At 29.5% G+C, this 23,198-nt stretch overlaps 2 protein-coding genes across 6 annotated transcripts in view; one reads left to right on the top strand and one right to left on the bottom strand.

Moving 5' to 3' along the window:
• LOC130451252 (kinesin-like protein KIF13B) overlaps nt 1-5,691 on the top strand; it is a 93,021-nt gene extending 87,330 nt beyond the window's left edge. For all 5 annotated transcript variants that reach the window (XM_056790152.1, XM_056790151.1, XM_056790153.1 and 2 more), the window contains one exon: nt 455-5,691. In XM_056790152.1, coding sequence (XP_056646130.1) covers nt 455-525 — 71 coding nt within the window. In that variant the 3' untranslated portion in view covers nt 526-5,691. The remainder of the gene's footprint in view (nt 1-454) is intronic.
• Nucleotides 5,692-22,997, bottom strand: LOC130451067 (uncharacterized). The gene is made up of 12 exons (XM_056789865.1): nt 19,937-22,997; nt 18,406-19,854; nt 18,243-18,352; nt 16,314-16,538; nt 12,399-12,456; nt 10,301-10,345; nt 9,876-9,929; nt 9,621-9,761; nt 9,159-9,376; nt 8,777-8,947; nt 7,892-8,041; nt 5,692-5,806 (listed from the first exon to the last, which is right to left on the bottom strand). Exons 1-12 carry the CDS (start codon nt 20,133-20,135, stop codon nt 5,750-5,752), a joined length of 2,877 nt encoding a protein of 958 aa, XP_056645843.1. The 5' UTR covers nt 20,136-22,997; the 3' UTR covers nt 5,692-5,749.
• Nucleotides 22,998-23,198: the final 201 nt, after the last annotated feature.

Below are 23,198 nucleotides of genomic sequence, written 5' to 3'. Positions count from 1 at the left end.
ATTTTCAAAACTCAAGCAACGCAGATTGCAACCATGACAATCTATCTCATTTTTTTCTGTAGTATGGGATATTATAAGTACTTTTGAAGCATTCTTGTGACGCACAAACCAAATATTTTACTAACGCCACAAAAGACGTTTCGATTTTACTTTAATGTAAATTATTTAAACACTTCACTGAAAATATTCAATGACTTACAAATTGCAATATAAATTCTTAAAGCTTTTCCACTTTGATTTACAGTTATAACCCTCTGGACTAAGTGGAACAGGAAATACCGTGGTAGTGAACGTGATCGTCGTGAGTGCTTAGTGCAATGCATCTAAAGTGTCTCATCCACTACTATGCCAGCAAAACATTTTACATATTGCTATGCTCCGCATCAAGTTATATTGTATTATATAATAGAATTTATTATAAAAGTATAGAAATTAATATGTTCTTTTCTTATAGATTCACGAACTAAATCTCGAGGGAATGGTTTGAATACAGCAGGTACCAGAGCGAGTTCAAAGGCCAAATAGAACAGACAAATATTTCGACCATCTTATCATTAATCCACCCTATTTATTGCCATTTGCCGTGTTTAACGACACAAACTGTGTGCCGTCCATTTACATGGCGTAGTGTTATTTATTTATCCTTGCCATTTCTTATATACATAGAATATCATTGTACAGAATCATCTATTAAGGTCTCAAGAACGAAAACACTGTTCTTATGGAGAATTATGGTGTTGATAGAAAGAAAGAAAGAAAGAATTAGGTTGATAGATGATTGTACTAGGCATATTTGGTTGCACTCTTAAAACTGCGAGCACTTAGCTTGGTATTATACTGATTTACTAGCAATTTATACACACAAATGCTTCCATGTATTGAAAAGTTACAGCGGAACCAGGTATATTTTTTGAAAAAAAAAAGATATAATTTTATACACAATCTCTCGCTGTAACCTTAAAATCATGAATAAATGTCTTTACAGTATATTTAAGCTCTGTTGCACACCAGAAGAATCTTTAAGTTCAGCCAAATATCTACCTCTTGTTTGAAACAGAAACTGATAACTTTGGCACTCCTTCAAGTTGAACATTGAACATTTTTTTCTCTAATTTAAAGGAAACTCCGCAAAATACTAGTGCTAAGAATGAAGAGCAAGAAATGCTACCACAAAATATAAACAGAATAAATAATATGCTACTAATTATAGATATATATACAAAGTATTTTTTATATACCAGTTACTTTATGGCTAATTTGTGGTTGCAATACTTTTGTATTTAGAAAAGAACCATTCAACAAATCTCCATAATTTCACATAATTGTGTCCCTACAATTATCACTACATATACACTATTTTTATGACAAACTGATACATAATATCAGGTAAAATCAATGTGTTATATTTTCACTTAATTACTTTCGTTTTTAACTGGCTTATTATGAGAGACGTTCTGCGCATTATTTTTGAGAATAATGGAGTCAGAGCAAATATTTGCAAGTTGTGCACTAAATATGTTGTCTAGTTTCCTCTATGCAACATTGGCCACTTTTTTATTTAAGCATTTCTTTCTGTGATAATTAGTGTACACAGAGTTTTTTGGTTCTAACATATTCTGTGAATTAATTTAGACATATTTTTTGCTTGCTGTATACTTGAACAGAGTTAAAATAGGATTATGTAATTGTAATAGACAACTGTAGTTTACAACAAGTATTTAACTTCTATGTGTCTCTAGAAAAATTTAGTGTTAAGATAAAGATGTAGATGCAATAGTATTGAAAATTTGTTTCGACCATGTCTAATTTTATGAGAAGAAAACTTCAGTGATATTGTCAATTACTGCTTAAAGGTTATTAATCTTTCTAATCACAAGGGATCAATCTTGCAGTCATATCTTTCAATTTGTTTTGTGATAAAAAAATAAGAGCAATTGGAAGGCACTTTAATTATAATTTTATTTCTATGAAGTATACGGATTTTTTACCTATGACTAATTTTATTATATTTATCTTTAGTGAAACGTCAATATTATATTATATTGAGCATTTAATTTAACAAAATTTTTCCTATTTAGAACACACATCAGGAAAGCATTTTGCATATGTAAAAAAATGTTTATCTTTCCTTCCATGTATTTATTATTGCACCTTGAAAATTTACATCTATACTTTACTCTGTTACTTACCTTCAAGTCCATCCTGAAATATTCAATGGAAAATTACAGAAAATAATACTTAGCTGTTAATTTTTCAGTTAATTCCAATATATATTCTCTACATACAATCTGGAGGAAATGTGGCGGAAATTGATAGCGAATGACATATTGACATTGACAGTAATGACACATTTTTATTACAGTAGCGTCACGATTGGTAGGTGGCAGAACTAAATTTGTGTTGCCGAGAGTTACATACAAGTTGACCTTCTTTTTGGTATGCACTGTGCAAATATGACCTTTTTGGTATGTTCTGTCCAAATATTTTTCAATCTTATGTCATATATCAATCTTCAATAAACGAAACTATGATTGATTTGAATTGATAGTTCCTTTTTGTATATTGTGAATTCAGGATAGTTAAAAACAGATATTTTGATATTCGAGTGGTAGATGATCTATTGATTCGTGTGATTGTCAGTCAAGTTAGACTTTGATAAAGACCAAAATAACATCAAAATATGAAAAATATTCACTATGGTGAAATACATAATTTATCAAAATAGATACCTATAAAGTAAGGATCATGTATTCACGAAAATATATATTTAGGCTTGTTTTTCTTGTGCAATACTTCATTATTGCTTCTTAATACTATATTTGATTATTAACATTCCACAGAAAATTAATTTCCACTAGCTTTTAGCCTTATTTGACAGTATCATTTTAGTTCTATTCACAAAGTAACATTCCAGAAAAAGTGTCTAATTCTAGAATTGCAATATAATCTAGTCTCTGTGGTTTATTTATTGCTCAGCGACTTTAAGGTTTAGTCGTCCACTGACTGTGACTGAAGGAATAAGAATGATAAAATACAGTCAATTTTTTCCAAATGTTAAAAGGTGGCAAGTAAAAACTATTTAGTATATTAGAAAAAATATAAGAGATTAATTGGGGGGAAATACTATATAGTAACTAGAATATTTTTAAATATATAATCTAGCTAACAAGTAACAATCATATTTTTGTATGTTGGTAATTAATTCTGTACTCAAATACACTCTGTGTTTGTCATCCCATACGACATAACAAAAAACGAGATCTGTAAAATCTGATAATTTTTGAGAAATTGTCGATTTTTTTTTCATTGTACTCTTCTATGAAGCAATATTGTATAAAACACTGCATTTTATGAATAATAAAAATAATATTTTTTCATGAGAAATAGCACATGGAAGGGTATTCGCCATACGTCAACAACATTAACTTTATTTTTTTCTAAATAAAACATTGATTAAATTAAAACGTATTATTTCCTTCATACAACAAGAGTTAATTGTTAATACTAATCTAACGTATTTATCTCAATTCATTATCAATACTAATCACTTCTTCACATAATTTAAAAACACCAATGTAGTAGCTTGTTGTAGTTTGCTGCAATTTTTGATTCTTATGTAATAACGCATCTCAAGAAACTATAGTTATTTGTTGCCTTAAATTAGTTAGTGCTTTAACATTCAGGTAAAAACTGTTAGCGCCATCTTTGATTGGAGCAAATATATCAAGAATGCCCCCTAATAAACAACCTATGTGAGTTTCGAATTTAATATTGTTTATCATTCTCATAACCTCCGTCATTTATCCCAGTCAACAAAATAAAATACTAGACCTTTTCTTGTCCAATTTAAATAATTCTGTCCAATTTGTTATATAATATAGTGTATTATATTAAACCAACATTATTTTTTACTATTATAAAATGATCTGTGTGAGAAAAGAATCATTTACTTGTCAACTACAATCAAATCTAATCGTGATTGCTCTAAAGATACAAATGAATTTTTAAAATAAGTAACATACTCAGCATTACAGCTCAATATTAGAAAAATAATTATGAGTTGTGATGAAATTTAAGACATATTCCAAATCTTATGGACATACTAAACTATTTTGACAGCTATTCAATAAACCAAAATAAATTGTATGTAATATAAATTCATTGTTAATTTTATTATTATGACTTCATTTAATGTAATCATTTATTAAACTATACCATTGAATAAATAAACTCCTGGCCAAAATTAACACATCACTCATATTTTTCTCGATATTCTTTATTTATTGAAACTTACTGTACGACAAGTGGGCCATCGACCTTATTTGACAGTGACAGTATTACATGCATGTTAGTAAGTTCATTTGGGAGTATATGAAGTAGAAAAGAACCGCCAAATAGATTTGACAATGGAGGAGGCAGTACGAGCAACGATTCTCATGAATGAAGGATATTCAATGCGATATGTTGCTGGTTTATTAGAAAGACATCATTCCAGCATCAGTCGTATAATGAAACGGGCGCGTACCATCGAAGCCCAGGACAATGGTGAAAACGTTGCACTAATCAAATTGATGATCGGTGTTGCTCTCAGTAATAGGAGAATCACCAGCAATCTGCTAAAAAATGAATTATCAGATGCTCGAAATAGCGATATATCGTCTCCAATTGTTAGAAGATGTTTACATGAAGCGGGGTTAAGCAACAGAATACCAGCCAAAAACCCTTGCTTACCAGAGTTCACAAAGTTCGGAGATTAAATTTCACAAGACTATATCAGAATTGGACCATCAATGATTGGAAACGGGTTCTGTTCTCCGATGAAACTAGAGTTAGCCTTAAAGTTCCAGATAGACGTGAAGACAAGGAGAAAGGTTTCCCGGTTGTAATATCTCTTCTAAAGTTCTTTTTGGTGGTTACTCTAAAATGTTTTGGGGGGGAATTTGCTTCGATGCTCGTACGGAATTGCTCCTTAAAAATGCCCAATGTTACTTGGACAACATTGTCGAATATGTAATGCCTTTTGCTCCGTTTATTATTCGATTTGATGCAAAATATTGTTCAATTTACAAGATATACTAGAAGGAATTATGTCACAGTAAGTTTATTTATTTTAAAAATTCTGCAAATATTAACTACAATAATTCTTTTTATAAAACACCTCAACACTAGGGACTTTATATCATTCTATTTAGTTTTAACTTTGATATCTTAAAAGTATCATCAGAGTTCTGCAAACAAATGTTTTAAATATATTTACATTCTGTATAATTAAATAGGCAGATTCACAAATATGCAGAAAAGACCAAAAAAGTAGCCGCCAATCGTCAGATATATTTTTAAATTATAATAATAATGTAATATATTGGAAAAGGTGTAGACAGTTACGTAACACTAGATACATTATAATAAATAATTTTAGAGGAAGTTTTTTGGTCTTTCTGTATTATCCTGTACATTCAATATGTAAATACCAAAATTTGATCATTCTAAAAATAAAACTTGCTTTTTTGTTTCCACTCGATATAGGTTTGTTGTTTTTTTATGTAATTTAGATACAAATAGTTGAAAAATATTTTATATATATGTGTACATTTTTGTTGTTTACATTAAATTATTTTAACCTCATATTTTGATAGTTTTAAAGTTTATTTGTAGCTGTGGTCCTACAAGCAATTAAAATAAAAGATTACATTCAATGTGTATTTATTTATTGCAAACTGTAATACAAACGTACAAGTGTTAAAAATATTCAGCATATGCATCTGCAATACGTTTTCTTCTTGGACTGTTCAAAATACATGTACTCCTAAAACAAAAGCAAGAAGTATATTAGTCGCCATTGTCTCTGTTTCTAAATCTGGATTATTATAAACTTATTCGCTTAATTTTTTCTAATTAAGACTGTTCAACAGAAGACTTTATTGGTGATAACTGTCAAATTATAAATTTCACTTTCGAAATTTTATTTCAAACGATTGAATTAATAAAACTCATTTAACATTTGTAAAATTGTAAAGCGTTTTTTGTAACAAAAGTTTTTTGAAATTTGCGAAGTGAAATTTATAATTGGCGCAGTCGCAGTAGGATTCGTGCGGTCGTGTAATTTTACGCTTTATCGTGATAAAAAGCTCGACTTAGTATTTTAATACATAGTGCGATGACCTACGATCTGCGAGGGACAAAAAATGGGACTCAGCATTCAATTTTTTATAAGTGCCAAGCTCCTTATTTTTTCCTTTTTAATTCTATCCTTATCTTTTACTAGAGTAAGGAAGGGATAATTTATTGATTTTAATTTTTATGAACGAATTAGAAAATGTACCAACACCACCGAAAAACTAATTGAAACATATGCAGTTTACAATGATCCTGACATAAACACCAATGTTGTGGAGTGTGTTTAAGAAAAATTAGTAGGAAAAGCTGAAATTATGGTGGGAAATAGGATGAAATTGAACGCATGGCCCAAAATAAAAGAAGCATTAAAACAATGATATGCCGATAGACGAGACCTTGATTGTATTTTACAAGAACTGACGAGAACGAGACCATTCAAAAATGAAAATTTAATAGTATTTGGAAAGTACAAAGAATAAGTAATGATTTTAATCTAAGTGAAATAGCTAAAAAAGTCAAACAAACCATTGTGTGACAACTGCACTGAACACATTTAGCAATGGCATACGTTGATGAAAAAGTTCATAATTTTGTTTATTTAACTAAAGAAATCAGAAGGAAATAATATCAAAAATTATAGTCAGTGTAATACAAATGAAACTTACAATTGTCACTCGTTTTTTATATCCTTCCAACTAAAACTCATTATTTGTTTACTTTAAAAATTTCTCGGCAGAAATTAAGCAGGAATTACTCTATACCTTCTATCCATATGAGATTAAAATATTTCAACAGAACAACCACACCACTTGAGTACCGTAGTTGTTGGTTGAAGGAAAGTATTGCACACCCAAATAGTAATTTGATTATAAATACCACTAATGCAGTCATTTGTGGGGTTACTGATTAGACAGTTTTTACTACCTTTCATTTGGATATAGAGTTGTATGAATTGTTACTACATATCGCTCGCCCATCGATAGTAACCTAATTCATGTTAAATGAGTGGTTACTATTTAATAGTAACTGCACAACTACTTGCTTGATTTTCCTTGAATTTTATACTTAAGGGTCAACAGGAGTTCAAGAAGGTTGAAGTCACAGAGTTTCATAGTCTGGGCGTCCCGTTAATCTATTGAAGTTTTTGGCTATAAAGGATCGCTTACGAAGGAAGAGTGATTGTTATTTGTAGAGTATATATCGTCAAATGATTTTGGTACTTTTTCCTATCGTTCATATGGCGTGCCGTCCCTTACAATTCAACATCATCGTTGACGGTGAGAGGCCAAGATAGAGGCAGCCATGATTCATAATTTCATAGAGAACTCTGTGTGAATAACACTATGGGATGATATTGGAGTATAGTAAAAGCGTCGTGCTACATTAGGAAGTAGTAGAGTCATGGTACATTTCACACTATCACGCATTACAAGGTCCTATTATTTCAGATGGACTATATATTGCTGGAGAAACTTCATGGATCAACATTACACCAACAATGTACCCTGGTCACCAATTTCGCCCTATCTTTCTCAAATTGAAAATGTCTGTTTTCAACTAATGACATATGACAAATATCACTAAATGTTATTTACAAGATATGCCTATCAGGGACATATAATTTAATGAATTTCCAATTTTTCCTATAGATTAATGGGATTATTGATTGGAGTAATGATAGTAGTATTACAATATATTGCTTTTATCTATTGTGTCATGAAAATAATAATAATAATAAAAGAACCGCATTAGTGATATTAGTTATTGAACTTACCAATAGAAACGCAGATCCCAATAAGAGAGCTTTATGTCTAGTTTCAGTAATATTACTGGGCATTTGTAGTAAGAGGTTGTAAGATACTTGAATATTATCCCACTGGTAGATTATACTTCCAATTTGAGTCGAACCGTCATAATTAAATATCTGAAAATATTAATTCACATTTTGAGCTAATAGGGACGTTGATTTAAATTTTGATGAATTTATTTGACGATATTGAGTCTAATTTAATAAAAATGTTTATTTGACAGAAAATATTATTTTTAACAAAGTATATTTTGCAATTATATATGTTTCGCACTCAACTATATATTTTTATAATTAATGTTTCATTTTGCACCTTAAAATGAACTATCCTTATGAGTTGTGGAGATATGAAAATAAAGAGGAACTTTTAATTTTTTATGGCACTGACTTATGTAATTACATTTGTTAAATTATAAATTAATTTGACATTGCATTTTTGTTGTGAAGCACTCTGACTTATTTTTGTTGCCAATAAGTAACTAGCATGTTAATTAAAAAAATATTTATAAATTTGATGGTATCGTGGTTTGTTGGCCATGGATGTTTATGTCACTCTTGACAGAACGAAATTTAGTTAAATATAAATACAGATAAAGTCTTTTATTTAAAGTGTTATATGTTTTTGGATGATAATGTTCAGTATTTACGTAAAAGATAATAATGTGCTCGATGTTGTAATAATTCCATGTGGTAATAAATTTGACCATTCAAAACAATTTTCAAAGTAGTTTTCTGTATTTTTCGGTCATTGGAATCTATCCAAGTTTTATTTTGAATTTCAGTTTCCATAGTAAACCTCCATTAATTTACTGAGAAAATATTTATTTCAATAATGTAAATGTATTATCATACCTGAAAGTTTTGAGACTTTCCTAATATACATCCAAAAGAATTTGGACCTTCTATTTTATATATAATTTCATCGTGTCTATTGCAGATGTTAAAACTAGTTTTCATTGAAATCGATATATTTTGAGATATTGTTCCTACTAATTCTCCAGGTGGAATCCAAACTTCCATTTTCTAAAAATGTAAGCATATACAATTACAATAAAATTTTTAAACTAATACTTTTTATAAATATATTGTGATACTTCCTATAGTATTCTTTCCTAATTTAATAATATCATTCACTTGACCTGAATGATTTTCGACTTTATCGTGTGAATTTAACATCAATTTAGTTAATAAATAAAAAAAAAAGCATTAAATTATTTCATTGTGTTTCCATTACCTGAAGATAACACCAAAAAGTACAAGTACCACATGCCAGTCTCCGTTCAAAAATTAAAGCTTCTTGTTGAGTTTTATCATATAGTCTCATACTAAATGATCGACCTGAGCCCAAACAATTTCTTTGGAAATTTGAAGAGCTTTCGGTTGCATAATAAATGGTATCACCTCGAGGTACTTTTACTGTATATCGATTTTCGGAAGCTACGTTTGCAATAACTAAAAATATTGTATTTTTAAATGGATTTAGAAGTGCTTCTTCGATTGAACTCATAATGTAAAAGCTGTAAAATTACAGTAACGAGTTGTGGTGTTGTGATACAACTGATAAAATAACATGAAGTAAATTGAACATGAATAAGAAAAATGATCTAGTGTACCAACTAGGATTATGTACATCAGAATAAATTACAGTTATGAAAAATATTCATTGTTCAGTTATGTTATAATTTCAAATACTTACGATCCACAAGTTCAATAGTCTGTTGTATTATTAATTGATTCACATCTAGCAAAAAGCCTAGTCCACTGGTAGGAGATATAGTTCTTCTAAAATCTTGTTCTATAACTGAGACAGGGATTGGTCTTCTAGAACCAGGATAATCTGGAAAATAAAAGAAAAACCTTTCTATATCAAAAGTTTTATTTCATATAGTCCCAAAATCTTTACTATATCTTATATATATTTATTTATAATATTTGAAATATTTTCACTTACTATTTTCAGTCGGTTGTTGCGTTATAACTGTTTCCTGGTTATATTCAGGATAAACTGAAAATATAAAAGCGCGTATTTGTAGACACTACTTTTAGTTTTAAGGTTTTGTCTAATTATATTACAACCTCTAATTTTTATTTTATGTTTATTGTAAGTTTAATATGGACTTATTTATTTTTACTATTAACACGCATTGTTTTTTTTATAAATGCCCTCTAACTGAAAGTATAGAATTGAAATTTTAATCTTGATTGGTGTCGGCAATAATATGAGGACTCAACTAGAGGTATGCACATTAATTCATGAAATGCATCCAGATGGTGAACGTATTTTTCAATTTACGGGAAGAAAACTAAAATAAATGAGACTGATGTAAATAGATAAATATCGATTCGAGATCATGTTCAAATTTCGATTTATATTACCTGGGTATGTATTGTCCTGCATGGAAAAATGGTCTAATGAAATATCTATAAAAAATATTTTAATTATAAGTATACAGAAAAAGTTTCATGAAACGATTTCTAATGTTTTATTTTCTCGAAGTAAGTAAAATATATATATAGATTCTATAACTATTTAGTCATATTCATGTTGGAACTTTTAGCAATAGATATAGAAATATGAAAGGTCCCCGACACTGTCTAACGATCAGCGGATTCCAACGAAAAATAAATAATATTCACATGGTCAGCGGATTCCCAAACACGAATTAAATAAATATAACTTCATTGTAATTAATAAAGATTCATTTTACCACCTTATTGCCTTTGGTTTGTGACTTTCTGTGTAAATTTAAAAATCGTTTATTGTAAATAAATTATTTTAAAAAAATTGTCTCGAGGAATATTTCTATATTCTTCTTCTAAAGATTCTTTTTATTTAATACATCATGAATATTTATACATATATATTTTTGAAAGTGTATTAACGTATTAAAACCCGGTTCACAAGGGACTGATCATCAGTGTTGAGGTGTTAAGGTGGAAGCTTTCTTCAATCAAAAAGCTTTCACATGTAACATATCATGCATTTTTAAATACGGTGTTGGTTTTTATGTATTCCTCAAAAAATAAAAATACCATAATTAATCTTTCCACTGAAGAAATTGAAGCACTGATACGATTTGAAAACTTAGGTCATTTTCTAACCATAAACATTCAAAAATACACAAAAAATTGTAATCAAATGTTTTCTGGAATTTCGTTTTATTCTTCGTCTCTACATTATTAACCGCTCTATTACGCACACAGCGGCAATAGCGCGATGTTGTGCACTCATCTATGGAGGGTAGAGGTAAAGAGAACCATCTCTGTGCTACAGAAAGTGTCTATCAAATCCTTTACTTTAGGGAGGCGCTACCATAGCATGAGTGTAAATCGATAATTGAAACTTCATAATTACTTGCAAAAATTCTTACAAATTCACAATAATTAATTAACATTGAGGCGTTATCTCACAGTGACTTTTCTAGGTAAAGTTTATAAAATTATTTTGGACTACGGGAATAGTTTAGATTTTGTATACCGATATTTATTTAAGGACTTTAGTCATTTGAAATACTAAATTTTCTAGCATTGCATACTTCAATCTACATAAAATAACTAAGTTCAAATGATATCTCGTTCGACAGGAGCGCCAATCTGGTTAAATTTTGAATTATAGTTTAACTTCTACAAGCCGACAGTTTTTAAGTTAAGCCCCCATATGAGATGGTCCTTCTTACATCTACCTTCCATAGTCTCATCAAGAACATGTTAATGACTGACCACAAGAGCACGCGAAAACAACAATCGCTACTGACGATCAGTTGCGATGTATCATCTTTGTGAAATGGGTTTTTAATCAGCGTTAGTAGGAAACATCGACAAACCCGAATAAAAGTATATGTCAAAGCTTGTTCCGTTCGGCCAAAAAGAGGAAAAGACCAAAAAAATTATCATTTACGGTGAATCCAGACTTATTTCAATTCAATTTCATGTACACCAGTTTATGATGATATTAGTATAATCAACAAAAATTGTTTTATTTTATTTGACGCCACAGATAAATTAGTTCACCAAAACTAATGAACATAATTGTATTAGAATAATTTCTATGAAGTACATAAATATTTATTTTTTCTTCGTTTCAATAGAAAGTTAACCTAAAAATGTTAATCTGGTATCTCAATATGTGCAAGAAGAGTTTTAGTGTGAAAAAACTAATTGTAGCATCAATACTTTTATAATCATCTTCAAAACTATTATAATTTTTCTAATTCTATTATTATATGCATTGAATATGGCATTTAAAAATGTAGTTTTCTTTTAGAATAACCGAAATTATAAATTGAATGATGCCGTTAAAGTAAATTATAACTACTACTCTTATTCCATTAGTAGGTAGGTATATCTGTTGTACAACGCTTTTTATCAAGATATTTAAATTACTATATTATTGTAAACAAAAAAATATGTTTTTGAGTTGAATCATTTTCGACAGAACTAGAACTAATATTTTGTATAATTAAAATCGACTCACTTTCCATATTGCTATACAGATTTTCATTTTGCATATTTCTTGTATCAAATTTACACCACTATTATGTTTCTACTTCGCTAATAAACACCACAGAATCATATTTCTTATCAGGATAATATTCTTTATCTAATCTACGGATTGTTTTATACCTGTAATCATCATTCAATTTTTAAACTTGTGTCAACAACTTTATCAGACATCTGATCATTCCATATACAACATCAACACTTTCAATTATCGATGAGTAGTTTACTAACAATTCATAAATAAGTCTTTTATTTTTATTGTTGAACACATGTCTTTATTTTGTTGTTCTGATGTTGAGATTGTCGATGGCATTAATGTAAAAATACTACAAAATTTGTTGTAGTAAAATATTAAAACATTCTCTGTAAATATGTTTTATTTATCTTTGTAATTACTCTTCAACTTTTGAGTGACATATTGAGATCTCCATGAATTGAAATTAAAGTAACTGCATTAGTTTCATCATAAGCTTTTGTATCTTTCTTCTTATAACGAATAGAAACTTTATTTTTCCTTTGCAATCTTTGTTATAAATTCTTTGATTTGTGAAACATCAAAATTATCCGTCAACTATAATATTTGATGTTTTTGTTTTGATTTTGAAGTTCAGTATAGAGATCTAAATGTCGATTCTAAACAACATATCTCAACAACTTTTTATCCTAATTGCCACATAAAACACTTTTTTTTAATGAAAAATTGTTTTTTTTTGAAAAAGGGTTGGACTCTAAAAAATGAAAATTCAACTTCAGAGTTTTTTATTTTTTACAAGAGTCGATCCATTCATCCGGGGACACAGTATATGAGTCAGTGAGTATGAGGCTCTGGTTCCTGTGTAGATTCATTCACTTGAATTGATGACTGTTCCTTTAAATATATAGGAATTTATTTTGTATTACAGATCGGGGATTATTTTGTATTATATTATATTGTGACATAACCACAGAAAATTGATCAAGGTTTCGTTGTTTTAACGTCAAGGCTTTCGTAAAAAATAAATCCGAAAACGTCATGACGTTGCTTCTTTCTAAAAGATATTTTTTGCGGTCGTGCGGTTGCAGACGTTCCTCATAGACTTTCCATATAAGTTCGAACCCGAGTTGGAGGAAGATGCGACGTTGGACTTAGTAATAGGTTATTTGTATGCTATTTGGGTAGTTTTTGATAATTTTTTCCAGGATTGTAGAACTGCATTTGCATAAGTGCAAATGATAATCCAGTTTAGCTATGTTTGTAATTATATCATTCAAATTCGCCAGATGTTTTCAGAAATGATTGGAGGGTAGACATAATTATATATTTGTGATGAATTAAATCCAGTATGCGTTTATTACATTTAATAAAAGTTTAACATTACAAAATATTTAGACAAACTTAATCTCACCTACTGGGAAAAGTACTAAAAAATATAGATTTCAATTAGGACAGCAGTTACTGATGGTCACACAATCCCGATAGAGCCATTCATTAATTTTTTCTAGTAAATTGCTGCCTTAAAATGGAAATATGTTATAAAAATAAATCTGAAACCTTTATGAAGGAGTCAAGTTAAATTTTTAGAGATCAATAAAAGTTTTGTAAATAATAATAATAATTTTATACAATTAGGTTATATATTTCATCAAGTAACAACAATTTAAATACTTCTTCTGAAGCTACATTTAACTATAGGTACATATAAGGTTATAATGATAATTAGCATTGAACTTCGGTTCAATTCTTCTTAAATACGACATAATCGTAAAACAGGAGAATTTATGTTTAAAACAAAATTCCAGATTTTTTTGAAAAATTTCAATACTATCCATGTAATTTTACGTTTTCTCTAAAGCAATTTCTTTTGCTACTGTATCAGTTAGGCACTAAATCAAATATTAAAACTTAGTAATCATCTACCAGCTGCATTTTTACACAATTCTTATCATACCTCATACAACAGTATCCGTTAAAAATTTAATAGGGTTGTCTGAAATTTTTAAAATAAGGATTTACAACAAAGGATTTACAAGGATGTGCAACCCCTGCTAGAAATTATACACCACAAAGTGATCCTAATAATTGCAAAAACTATAGAAAAAAATGGTTTTCTTCGAGATTAGTGTCATATACAAAAGAATTGAGACACCTAGAATCAAAATCCACCAAGTCCATCTTAAGAAATTTTCGGAACAAAATAGTTTCATAAATATTTAGAAAAATTTAAAATCAATACGTGGATTTGGCGGATTTTGATACTAAGATTGGGATTTGGCGGGATTTGAAACAAAAATAAGCTTAGGCTGCAAAGGGGTTGAGCTATAAAAGTTATACTAATTGTAATTTTTACACTTTAATTACGCAAGGCTTAGCAAAACAAATAAAAAAAGTAAACAAAGTTCTTATTTTTATACTAGATCACACAGTATCTGTATCGATTTCCTCATTAACAATAATGTTTTCATCTTCTTCATTGTTGACATCTTCGGCTTCATTGTTGAGACCTTCGGCTTTTTGGTTTTCAAGATCTCGATAAAATTTTACCGTCTCGTTGTTTCTCCACCTTTGTCCAAAGTACTTTGTTAGCAGTTTCGCAGCATCCCTTATTTTTGCATCTGAAAGACTAACCCCCTTCTTGACGGGTTTATGTGAGACAAATTAAACTATGGTTTTATGATATATTTTGCTTGACAAGTTTCAGTTCTATAACTGGATCAGAATGTTATTTTTCTTGTTTGGCATAATGCTTTTTGATGGATTGAACTTGAAGTACCACAAGTTCGATTTTTTTTTGCACTTTTTCAGATTCAGACTTCCAAGCGTGATTCCAACATGATAATCGGTTCCAAGTTTCCCCAGAACTTCTTCATACTCTTCTGGCTTAAGTATAGTGTCCTTCTTTTTCAAAATCATGGGTAGTCACGTGACGAAACTAGGTGCCCCTATTGTCCGACAGTTGTACTGAATTCAGCATGGAAAAATCTATAAGAAACAATATCAAACTCAACGTCAAAAAAATATGGACATGGCGGTTTTCGATTCTAGGTACCTCAATTACTGTATAGAAATGCAAATCTTTACAATTTCCCGACTTTTTCATTACGAGTTGTGAGTATTCTAGTTCATTCAATTTTTCTTATACTCGAAATGGTTCTACCGATTCACTGAGCGAAATTTTTTCAACTTTGACCAATAAATTTATAATTTTGCATCATATGTATTTGATAACTAAGTATTTTTTGGCTTGCATACTTTATTGATATTGTGGACATATCTTGAAATAAAAAAGTGGAACCATCATCATTTTAATTTGTAAACTTTGAACTGAAAATTTTTTAAAGACAATCTTCTGTTACGAATTTTTTAATGAACAGTGTTTTTTTTTTATTTTTTCTATCAGCATTTTTTCAGTTATTGTCAACTGTCACTTTCATCCATACCTCGTTCTCCTTGCATAAATAAATTATAAGATCTGAAGGAATGTTATTATCTTGGTACTGATTTTTCCTTCAGTTAAAGCGTTTGATTTTATTGTCAAGTAATTATTTAAAAAACTGAATAATCTATTCTATTCATTGAAATATAAAAAAATCTCATAAGCTTTGTGTGGTTGATCATTGTAGACATTATGTAAATATCAGTGATTGGAAATATAATGTATTTTGCATTTTTTAAAATCATATATATCTAATAACAGTGAGATGGATTATTACTTATATGAAAAAGACTAAACAGTATTAGCAAAAACAATGAATCAAATTAAAAAATTGTATACACAGTTTGTGTTTACAATCAACATATTATATAAATATGAATGACACACCGTTGACGATGTAACAATAAAATTACTTGGGTTTATTGTAAAATTACATGATAGTGGAAAACATCAATGATACATGGACAGATAATTTATCTAGATGTTGGTTCCAACAGAGCTTCTGTTTCTGGACAGGACATTTCACAGTCGTTGATTACTGAAGGTTCTTCTGCATGTAAAAAACGTGTTACATCTAATAAGTATCTGATGGAACGTTGGATAAATTTCTGACATTCTGGATCGCCTTTGCACAAATCAAAAGCTTTTGCTAGAAATAGTGAATGACACTGACGGGTCGGAGGAAACCAGCTGTTGTTGCTCTGAAAATATTAATAACTTTATGAGCATTCTAGACCAAAATTATATACAACCTTTAAAAAACAAATACCTATTATCTTGTTTTTAGAAAAAATGTAACAATAAATTTTCAGAACTAATGTCTTTATATCTGTGTCAACATTCTTTTGTATAGTCTTGCTTGGTGCATGGTAAAATCTCTTTGATTGACCCATCTTTTGTCAGTAGAAATAATGGTCATCAAACTGAGTATTAAATTATTAAATTAATGCCTTGCGAGTTCAAACAGCATTTGATATGTAAGGGTTCGTTATCTTCCAACCTTGGGAAAAACAAACCCTGATTCGTTGTATTATCCAAAAATATTGAAATGTTTTAATAGATAGTAAAATTTTTTAAATCGAATATAATAAACGTAGATTTCAAATTTATTCGAAATTATATTATTTTTTTAATTGCTTTACAAAATCCTGTAGTGTGAAAGTTGAAAATTTTTCACCTTTCGAATAAATATTAATTTGATACAACAAGCATGCGAATCAAGCATAATAAACAGTGTGCAGTTTACATCTGCAAAAGTAGATGTAGTGTGTCTTCTAAGTGATGTCGGTTTTTATATGTGAAAACTCCTACGTCTCAATTTAAACATATCGCAACTTGTTAAGACGTGCTAGAAGTTTTTATAATAAATATGAAATCCGTGTATTGTTAAAACATTATTGAAAATAAAACTTTAAAGCAGCCGTGGTAGTAAGGAAATATGTGGAAGTGGAAGGGAAGAAACAGTTAATGAGCGTACGGCTCAGCGTTGGTTTAATCACTTTAATAGTGATTTGAAGCTTGAAGATCAGTCGTCCAGGTGCGTGGGACATTAAGGTTACAAGGCAAGTATTAGAAAACCAGAAGTATGTAACAGTTCCTTGTCGTACCGAATTATGATCGTTTTATTAAACTCATTGGTACTTGCGATGGAAAATAGATTTATATAAACAACCTGAATATGAAAAATCAGTGGGTAGACAAAGGATAATTACCAGATCCCATCGCAAAGTCTTGTTATGTGACTGGTGGAATTATGAGCGTTTAGTGTACTTCTATATCATTCCAAATGGTCGAGCTATAAATGCCGAGGTATATAGTTCTCAAAGATAAACCAAATACTGCGAAAGTTATGCGGAATAAGATCGATGAACTTGGTGCTATTTAACTCTTAAAACATCCAGCATTTAACCCGGACCTTGCATAGTATGACTGATATTTATTTAGATCCATGCCAAAATTATTACGTGAAAAGAAAAATTGAATCCAAAGGAGATGTTGAAAATGCAGTTTCAGAATTTTTTGCATCCAAGCTCAAAGAATGGTTTTGTTTAGGTCTTACAGAGCTCTCTATAAAAAGGTAATCAGCTAGAAGACATTCTGTCATATTATAATCACAGCTATAGCGTTCTTACTCAATTAACGAGTGGTATGTTTAAATTTGCATAAATAGCTGACGCAGGACAGTGTATATAATATATTTTATGAGTAATTACAATTTTCTATGAGCCTCAATCAACTTTTATTTATGATTTTATCTTTACTTGTGTAAAATAAAATAAACTTTGCGATGATCTATATTATTTCAGTGTTACAATTGAGAGTATTTAGTAATAATATATAATATATGACAAATATCTATATCAGTTACAACTTGTTTCTCTTTTTGATAATTTAAATATACTTACACATAAAAGACACATTTCATGCATGTGGCAGGCCGATTTGAAAACTTGTCCGTAATCCCCAGCAACAACTGCGCCTTCATTACAACTTCGTACAATTGCAGGACATACTTCTGTAAAAATACTATTCGTACAGATACTATTGAAGATAAGGCGCGTTACTTACCAGTTCCATAATGGTTTTCAAATATCTCATTTGGAGTTTTATAATTTTGCTCGTGGCAGTCTTCGTCCCCTTCTGAACATTTAATATTATTATCTCCTTCTGGAGTTTCTTCCCTATCTTTATCAATTACATATTTTCTAGGAACTGCTGTTCGTTTTTCTTCTGAAAAGAGGTAACCGTCTTCTATTGTCGGTTTTTTGCTTTTTTGTTTTTCTCTTTCTTTGGCAACCGCCAATCTATATTCTCCCAAAGCTGCTCTCATTTTTTCTAAACTGTACGCTGCAGCAAGTCTAGAAATAACTTTATCTTTTATTTCTTGTACCTCTTTTGGATCGGTCTCTCCTTCATGGGCACCTGTATATTTCAGAGTATCATCTACAATCTTGTCTTCCATTCTTTGAAGTTTAGCATCCATCTCATTTATTTTCTGTTCTTCAGATGAATACTTATCTTTTTCATTTGTGGTGGCTTTTTTTCTAGGATCGTCGTGGTTGTGAAAAGAAGATAGAGGTAAGTCAGCGTTACGTTTTTTGTTAGATAAATTGATAGATTTATGATATCTTTCAATTAACCATTCCTTATCTAAATCGTCAGGGTCAGAAGATTTCTTACGTCTATCGAGACCAAAATAATCAGACCAGTCAATGGATTTCTTTTTAATTTGTAATGGTTTCTCAATTATCATGGATACTGGCGTGAATTGTTCATTGTTCGCAGGGATTACTTTCGCATTAGTTTCAGTCTCTTTAGGACTCTTAGTTACTACTTCTTTTTTGGGAGTAGTTGGTTTACTTGTTAAAGGCTTTTTTGTCGTAGTCTCTTTTTCCTCTTTTTTGGGGTTACCGAATATGTTACTCAAATCCTTCTCTACTTTTGGATCAGTTTGTTTTTTAGTTGTAGAACGTTTATGTTCGTGAATGTCTTTGAGTTCACTACTTCGTTTGGTAACAGGAAAACGTTTTGCTTGAGAATAAGGATTTCCGTACATCTGTCTAAATTTACTTATCTTATTTCCTTGATAATATCGATTTCTGGTATATGGATAATAGCTTTCGCCATCGTCATCGTAGGATTCATCTCCAATTCCATAGTTATCGTCGTATACTTCACCATAAGGATTCCTTTTTTTCAAACCAACGCTGTCCAAACCAAATCTAGGGTACATCATCCGTTTCTCGACTGGAGATAAGTTAACTTTAGTTCTCTCATAGGGTATTTTATATTTATCCCAAAGCTCCCTCAAAATTTCATCGTAATCTTCGTTTTCAACATTATATCTTCCTCTGGATTCCATATTATTAATAATATTTTGAGCCATTTCTTCTAACTGTTGTCTCTGGTTATCTTCTTCAACCCTTTCCCGAAAAGCAGAAGAAATTCTCTTATTCATTTCAGCCTCATATTTGTCTTCATTTCTATAATTTAAGAAGGGTCTCTCGTATGGTCTCTCTGGAATAATTATAAATAATAAATTGATCACCGACATTTAATAATGAGTATTTAAATAATTAAATGCTTTAGTTTTTTTTACCTCTACCATATCCAGGCGAATTGAGGAATACAAGATCTTCAGGTCGTTCTAAAGTATAACCATACTCACTGTCCTCATAATCTCCTAAATCTCGTTGACGTCTATCGATCGCATTTAAAGCACTCCGCAAAGAATCTCCTTGGCCAATAGAAGTTTTCAAAATGGCAATAATAAGTAAAGTCCATAAAGCAGTACGCATAGTGCTGCGGATAATGCTGAATGAAAATAAATTTAAGAACAAAGATACTATTGATTATTCAATTTATATTTCTTGAAGGTGATTTGGAAACGCATCATTTATAAAAACTAACAGTGTAGTTGGTTCAAGATATGAAATGAGGCTGAGCTCGAGTCATTTCTTCAAAGTATTTTTCTATCAATTAAGTTGACTGTACAGATGTTACGATATTTTTTATTAAATACTGGATTTTCTCATTTATACGTATTTATATTTATTCTTGTTAGATTAAAAACGTGCCAGGCAAACGCTTTAAGGTTATTGATTATTGACTATCTTTCCACGCCATTCCTTGTCTTATTCTCCTTCTACTTGGTAGTATGTATTTGTAATTACATTCTTGAAATTTTATTCATGAGATGGAGCCGAATGTAATTATTTTATCAGAACACATAAAGTATTTTTGTTAGGATTACGACAATTTTTATTGTTTATTAAATTTAAGTCGGATTTCTACGTAACTAAATCAGATGTATGTACATTTCTCTTCATATTTTTTAATGTGGGTATCTTAGTTAGTTATTTACGAGATTGTTTATTAATTTTTGTGTATTTTAAGGTTCTTACTATTTGATAAATTACAAACTCCGATATAGGTAATTTCGTCTCCATAAGATAATTCGTTAGTATACTTTACCTAATTTTACACTATAATTAAAAAATTGTCAAAAATATCTTTTACTTGCACTGTAATAAATGCAAAATCTTACAGCAAAACAACTAGAAAAGATGCGAAAATATAAACAAAAATGAGTCTAACACACACAAAAATTGATAATTCCATAGTTCCATAACTCGTTCTAATTAATAAAACGATCAAAAAAATTTTTATTAACAAATTGTACCAATAAATCAATTTCATTCAACGAATTGAAACAATCTTTCTTTCCTTTTGACTGCAAAATTTATATTTAAGTTACAAACTTTCATTTTCATATAAAATTCTTCAAATTCTACATCAAAAACTATACAGCTGTTTAAGAATTGAAGATGCAGGAAATATATCGCTCAAAGTTAAATATTTGCTAATTTATGTTTAGATTTTGAATATATCACAATATTCAGAAATTCCAGGTTGTTTAGCTTAGAATTGGAGACATATTTTGAATATATACGTAAGTTCCACTGAAATTTTTGTGTGCTTTTGACAAATCCTAAAATACTTTTCAGATATTTCTATTATCTCTTCGTTGGCTTCAAATTACCAGAGAGATTTTTAAAAAGCGATGCTGGAAGACTCTTTATTTGATAAAATAGACTAAATAGTCTCGAAAACGTTTCAAATACTTTGAAATATGGGACAGATTTTTCTGTTAACGAAATAAACTCTCTTTGATTTTGACTAAAAAATTTATAATTAAGTGACAAAATTTAATTTTCATATAAAATTGTTCAATTTATACATTAAAAACATTACAACTGCTTCAAAATTGAAGATCTGCAACAAATATACCCTTAAAGTTGAAATATAACGTCGAATAGAGTTCAAGCACAAGGCATTGTCCTTAATTTTTAAATGCTTTCGTTTAAATCTGTACAATGATCCGTGTCATGTTGAGAAGAAATATTCAACGAAATGAATTAAGTGTTGTGGAAATGACTGATACACAGTATCAATAAAAGTAAAATTGAAGGAATGAAGAGTCAATAACAATAGTACTCTTTATATTTAATAATTGAATTCGAAGATCAAGATCAAATAACGACTACTTGTAAGAAAGATAAAGATTTTATTCACCAACAGAGGATTAGTACCCATATTTGTATATATTATTATAAATTATAAGAGAAACTAATTTTAAATCAGAATAAGGAATAAGCCTAAAATCAAGAGCATTAATATATCAAAAGGACTAAGAAATAAGAAATTTATGTTAGTACTTATATATTTCGTCACGGAATATTGGCAATGGAAATAAGTATAAAGTGCATGTAATAATGAAATAAAATAGAGTAGATTTGAGATTTTGAACTATCTAGGGTCGAAATGTAATATCAACTTTTAACAATTCCATGATAACAAAATGGGTTGCAAATTTGCACAATCATTATTGAGGAAATCTAGTAGTTAACTGTAGAAAATCAATGATCCTCATAGTACTATTTGGATATTGCGTAACTATTTCTAAAAACTTAGGATAAACTTTTGATATCCCAAATATTTTTGCATAATCCTACCATATGCTAACCAAAAACTTCAAGCAGATAATATAATATAATATGGATTATTTGAAATCAAATGTTTCTTTTAAATAACTACTATTGAACTTAATCGTTTGATATATATTTTTATATATTTTTCACAAATTAAGAATCATTATTTTGCTACAACAAAAATTAACGTTTATAATGATAAAACCAATTAAATTCCTTTCTCATCTAAATATACTTTCTGGCTATAAGGACTTTTTCGTAGGCAATGATTATTATTTATGATTTCTTAACAAAGTTTAAAAACAAATTGAAGGTAACTACCACTCAAAATAATCACCAAATGACGAGGTATATTTATCATTTTTATATGAATTAACTTATCTTCTAGGAATACATAACGTATGTTACAGATCAATAAGCTTAGTTGTAAAACCTGTTGAATAAAATTTGTTTATTATTCAATTTAAATAGTAAATAAAAATCGCCGTAGGAAATTTTTATTTTTTGATAATTTGAATAATAAATCCGTTAAATAATCTAAAGGGAAAGGGCTGTAGATCAAAAAGCACACCTAAAATATAGGACTTACCCCTAGTAAATCATATATATGTATAACTTATGTACTTAAGGGAGCACCAAACGAGTTTGGCAGATTTCTACTGAGGAATATTGCCCAGAATTGAAATAAGGGATTGTTTATAGAAATGCGCATGTCTCTTGAATCTGGTCGATAACATCTATGTAAAAAATTCCTAATTACGTTTTAATGCAAGTGGGCGTAATCCACGTGAAAATATTCTAACATACAGATGAAATTTTAATTAAAATCGGCATATCTAAAATCTCAATACCTAGTAAATGTACGTCTAA

Source organism: Diorhabda sublineata, chromosome X (assembly GCF_026230105.1).
Source record: "Diorhabda sublineata isolate icDioSubl1.1 chromosome X, icDioSubl1.1, whole genome shotgun sequence".
Taxonomy (NCBI): Eukaryota; Metazoa; Arthropoda; class Insecta; order Coleoptera; family Chrysomelidae; genus Diorhabda; species Diorhabda sublineata.
This window is presented reverse-complemented; position numbering and strand designations above follow the sequence as displayed.